Source organism: Lactuca saligna, chromosome 7 (genome assembly GCF_052625555.1).
Source record: "Lactuca saligna cultivar CGN05327 chromosome 7, ASM5262555v1, whole genome shotgun sequence".
NCBI classification, from domain to species: Eukaryota; Viridiplantae; Streptophyta; class Magnoliopsida; order Asterales; family Asteraceae; genus Lactuca; species Lactuca saligna.
The window spans coordinates 21,500,876-21,505,700 of NC_136423.1; the positions used below are offsets into that span (position 1 = coordinate 21,500,876).

The window sequence follows — 4,825 nt, forward strand, 5'->3', positions numbered from 1 at the left end:
GTAACTTATATTACATCTCTAAACTTTAACCAATTTAATAAAATTTGTTATTTCTTACAAAAAAAAATTAAAACAAATTTAATCTACATCTAAACTAGTCTCTGGTTAACTTATGTCTCAAGACTTCAACCCTCCACATTTTTTTTTTTTTCATTACTTTCCATGAAATGTTTGCCCCAATTTTAATGAAATGTTTAGCCCCAATTTTACACTTTTATTGACTATGATAGACCACAACCATGATTTGGTACGGGAATATAAAATGGGCAGTAAATGTGAAAATACAAAAAATAATTAATATATATATAATTACACATTTAACCCGAAAAATGCATGCGTGTCTCTCGTTTATGATTTATCACGTAAGTCGAGGGTAGAAATTGGGAAAATCCAACATTCTGATTGTAATACAAAAGGCTAATTCGGCGTATCACAACACAACTCTCTCTCTCTCTCTCTCTCTCTCTCTCTCTCTCAACATCGTTCGGTGGTTCTACAGGCGGCGTGTAGAGTAAATGCCTATTCAAAAGCATTCGGATGATTCGCTGTCCGGAGATGAGGATGATGTTGAGCTGCAACGTACTAATCAGAATATTTCCGGAGAATCCGAAGAAGATGACGTAGAACAAGAGGAACAAGGTTTGTTCGTAAACTATTTCTGATTTTAGTAGTTATACGTTCGAATTACGTGGTTTACTGATCCGCATTCGTGTTTATTACTTGAATTTTGGTTTGCTTGATCAGCAGAGTCGGATGACGATGGAAGCCCTTCCTCTAGTAGCAGCGACAAAGACGAGTGTGTTCGCGTTCTCTCTTTCTATTTATATCTATATATACACAGATAACTTGCCCTATGTTTATGTTTGAGTTTGTTTTGTGATTGTTAATTTGATCAGCTTGCTTTCAACTGTTCGTATAGTCACTTGCGATTGAAGATATGCATGTTTTTGTTTTTTGAATTTGAGTTATTAGTCTCACTAAATGGTGATTTACCCTATCGGTGCTGCTTACTTCTGGTAGAGTAGTAGTTGGATGTCAAAAAGCGAACAGTGTAAGGAAATTCCGTAGCTATCTGCATATCCCTCTGATTGCTTCTCCAAATCCATTTTTAAATTCATATTTTTTATATATTAAAATTAGGTGTGTTTTGTCTGAGGAAATTGGTTGTGATCGTCTTTCTCACAATATAAACTGGAATTCGGATGGTGCTTTTATGCATGTCGGTTGACATCAAGATCAAAACATAGCTTCTAAGCAAAGGCAAAGGCAGTGTTTGATTTTCTGGTGTGACTTGTCTTTACAAAGAGAACTTATTGAAAAGTCAACGAAGAACTAGATATAACATGGAAACCACTAAATCTCATCTGATCTACATGTAATTTGTGAATTAAATATTATTATTTTTATCAGTGTTAAATTTGGATACGTTCATCTTTGACTTCCAAACTGTATCAGAACTTAAGAGCAGAACAATTTATCCTTGCATATATATACGAGGGGCTAGGTCCTCAATGGAATTTTGTGGACCAATTATTTTCTATGAGAAAATGAGCTAATATTTAGAATCATATATGGACTCCCTCATTCTTGGTGTATGTAATAACTAAGTCAATAATAAAATAGAAATAGAAATAGAAAATGCCTCTGTTCTTCTGTAAATCAGAAAAAAGAGAAGTAGCCACTTCCAGTTTCTAAAAACACATATAGTTCAAAGCACACACAAAGTATTGCTCCAAGTGTCATATTATTTAAATTTTAAAAAGGGTATTCAAATTGATATTACTCAATCAACAAACATGCTTATGAATGTTTAGTAATTTATTCTTTTTGGACTGTGTTACAGATTTGTTTATGTAAAATTGGCTGATGTTCGCAAGGAAGTGCAGTGCCCAATTTGTTTAGGTACTACTTTGACTTCTTTTTAAAGACGTAAATGCCCTCCTCATCCTCACCCTCATCATCAAAATAAGCCCTAAAAAGCTTGTAATCAGTTAATCACTAATCACTACCTTTTCATCAATAGGTATAATTCGGAAGACCAGAAAGGTTATGGAATGTCTTCACCGGTTTTGTCGAGAGTGCATTGACAAATCCATGAGACTTGGGTATGTATTAGAAAATCTAAATGTTTTAATGCTCATTTGATTTTTTTTTTCTTTTTTAATGATCTTTGACTTTGTTTGACCAATATGCAACAGGAACAACGAATGCCCTGCATGTCGTGCTCACTGTGCAAGCCGCCGATCCTTGAGGGATGATCCTAATTATGATGCCTTGATTGCACTCTTGTACCCTGACATTGATAAATATGAGGAAGAGGTACATACATTATTACCTATCACTAAATGCACTTTCATTTATTTTTCTTATAATTGAAAAATCTATCCATCTATATCAGTGAAATTGCTAAAACTCTGGTGACATTGCTGTAATTGTGTTTAACCTATTACAGGAATTGGCGTTTCATGAAGAGGAAAAAGCTCGGAATAAACAGGTGTAGTTTACTTTATTTCTAGGTTTAATTAGAATACATCACTGTAGTTTCATTTATCTGTTTATTATAAGAAAATAAAATGAAAGTAGAATGTTATAATTGGGTAAATTTTGTTGGACAGATCCAAGCATCCATAGCCCAAACTTCTCGCCGCCAGCTGGAAGCATTAGGAAAAAAGCGTGCAACTGCTAAAGCGACAGCCACCGCTTTCATGAGAAGATCACAGTCAAACCCTAGAAATCTGAGGGGAAGAAAAAGACAAAAATCCACCGAACCCCAAGTTTCTGAAAACGACCTCGATGCTGATAATGATAATGGAGACAAATATTCATCATCTACAGATGAGCCTGAGCCCTCAACAGAAGTCAAACTCAAAAGGTACAAAAGATGGTCAGTAGGTCAATCAAGCAGTGGGAATGGAATCTGTGATGCCAATGAGAGAGACGGAATTAGAAAAAATGGTCCAGAGATTTTGGCATGGGGTAGGGGTGGAATGCGGAGTCATACGCGACATGGTGGTCAAAGTAGTGGTGGTGGTAAAATTGGGAGGCATGGTCAAATCTCAAAGCTGATTGATCATCTTCAAAAGCTGCCAAGAAATGATGATAATGTAAGTAAGTTAGGTGGTGTTTGGTGTGATGGAATTGGGGAGGGAATGTAATCATGTATTCCATTCCTTTGTGACTCTATTCCATCACACCAAACATACCCAAAATTTCATTCAACACTTGAAACTTTTCATGACTATATGCTATTCTCCAGCTGGAAATTCATCTGAAGCTCATATCATTGGATGAGCAAAATATGCCCAATCTGAAGAAGACTATATTTGTTTGCTGCAACCCCACCATGTCAACTACAAACATCTCTCAGGTAAAACATATTTTCTACATGACTACATCTAATCTTTTCACAAACTGATATAATATTTTGGTCTTTCTTTCTATTAACAACATTCTACTTCCACTCTTTCTTATTATAATCCCAAAAAGTACAATGTTGTAATAATAGGGAAAAACAAAACAAAAATAGTTATAACTTATAACTTGTCATAAACAAATCAATGAAAGTATGTTGCTATTTCTTGCCTTAACTGATGCATGTTTACAATTAGTTTGTTGCTCATGAGAACAATTTGCAAGCCAATGAAATCGAGTTATTGCTAGTGAAAGGAGATGATTCAGAACACAATCTTTCACCATTGGAAGAACATCAAATCTTGTCAGATCTTGTCAAAACTTCAAGCCAAAACAATTTGGTACGCTCACTTACTTTCCTAAAACAACTTATTGCATGAGAAAAGGGCATTTACGTCTTTTACACAAATGAGATATCGAGTCCCTGTCTCACCTTTCTGTGTACGCCAAACACAGTATAACCTGTTCTGTTAAATGTTAATTAATTCTTTTTAGGGGACGCGTTTAAACAAGAAAATATTTCATTTGTTATTTTTACACTGCTAAAAAAAGTTTCCAATCATAACCCTAGTTTTTTTTTTGGTGTGTATAGACTATAGGTTACAGGAAGAAGCTGGTTGTTGGGTAATAAAGTCATCATGAAGCTCTATTTGTCCTGGAAAGCTTGTTACTTATTTTTAGTCAAACCAGGGAGGAAGAATGGGATGATATGTGAGAGAAAGTTAGTTAACTTATGAATATAAATTGTGGTAGAGTGTACAAGAACTGAGGTAAATACATTAAACTATCTTTTTTATATTACAGTGGCTGAAAAATAAAAAAAAAAGGTTGTAGTTTTTTTTATGGTAATGGGTTGTGCTATGCACAAATATTGGGATCCATAGGATTTTGTTATGGATTGTACTCTTTTAGAGTTTGAAAACGTGCATATATTGTAGATGATGTTTCACCTTTGGACGATTTTTAACCATAGCCTTAAATGCCATTTCTAGTAAGTTAGATTTCTCGTTTATTAGATACACGTACATGTAACAAGAATGGTAATCTATGAAAGTAATAAATGATTTATGTGTAGTAATTTCTGCAAGAAATGGTCTACAAATATAGGTTTGTATTGGTTCCAAATGGCTGGTAAATATGATGGACACCCTTTTGTTTGACCTAAAGTCCGTTTACGGAATTTGAGAATGACAACCTGTAAAAGTTATGTAAAAATTGGTGGAAAAGTATAAAACTGAACCATGTGGAAGTGTTTTTGCTGTCGGTATCCTATGTGGCTTGGATTGTTGGTAAACACCAGCCTCATTATTACCACATTGTTCGGCCTAAGGGAGTGTTAGTGATCCCTTATTTAAAACAAGGGAAATTGAGTAATTTAACCCTTATAGACAAAAATGACCATTTTTTTTTTTTT

At 34.5% G+C, this 4,825-nt stretch overlaps 1 protein-coding gene across 3 annotated transcripts; it reads left to right on the forward strand.

The window, feature by feature from the left end:
- Positions 1-428: 428 nt before the first annotated feature.
- Positions 429-4,292, forward strand: LOC145006071 (putative E3 ubiquitin-protein ligase RING1a). 3 transcript variants are annotated; one of them, XM_078965166.1, is made up of 12 exons: positions 623-639; positions 748-796; positions 897-1,051; positions 1,141-1,375; positions 1,844-1,902; positions 2,024-2,105; positions 2,199-2,319; positions 2,453-2,494; positions 2,616-3,104; positions 3,257-3,367; positions 3,609-3,752; positions 4,004-4,292. In XM_078965166.1, exons 4-12 carry the CDS (start codon positions 1,344-1,346, stop codon positions 4,037-4,039), a joined length of 1,116 nt encoding a protein of 371 aa, XP_078821292.1. In that variant the 5' UTR covers positions 623-639; positions 748-796; positions 897-1,051; positions 1,141-1,343; the 3' UTR covers positions 4,040-4,292. The 3 variants fall into 3 exon arrangements, with proteins under 3 accessions (XP_078821290.1, XP_078821291.1, XP_078821292.1); XM_078965164.1 differs by lacking the exons at positions 897-1,051; positions 1,141-1,375 and having other exon boundaries at positions 429-639; positions 745-796; XM_078965165.1 differs by lacking the exons at positions 897-1,051; positions 1,141-1,375 and having other exon boundaries at positions 430-639.
- Positions 4,293-4,825: the final 533 nt, after the last annotated feature.

Excerpts from the sequence above, each read along its gene's own strand:
- LOC145006071 (XM_078965164.1), top strand. The coding sequence starts at position 516 with ATGCCTATTCAAAAGCATTCGGATGATTCGCTGTCCGGAGATGAGGAT. Across the intron at positions 1,903-2,023 it reads GCAGTGCCCAATTTGTTTAG|GTATAATTCGGAAGACCAGA; the intron begins GTACTACTTTGA and ends TTTCATCAATAG. Across the intron at positions 2,495-2,615 it reads AAAAAGCTCGGAATAAACAG|ATCCAAGCATCCATAGCCCA; the intron begins GTGTAGTTTACT and ends TTTGTTGGACAG.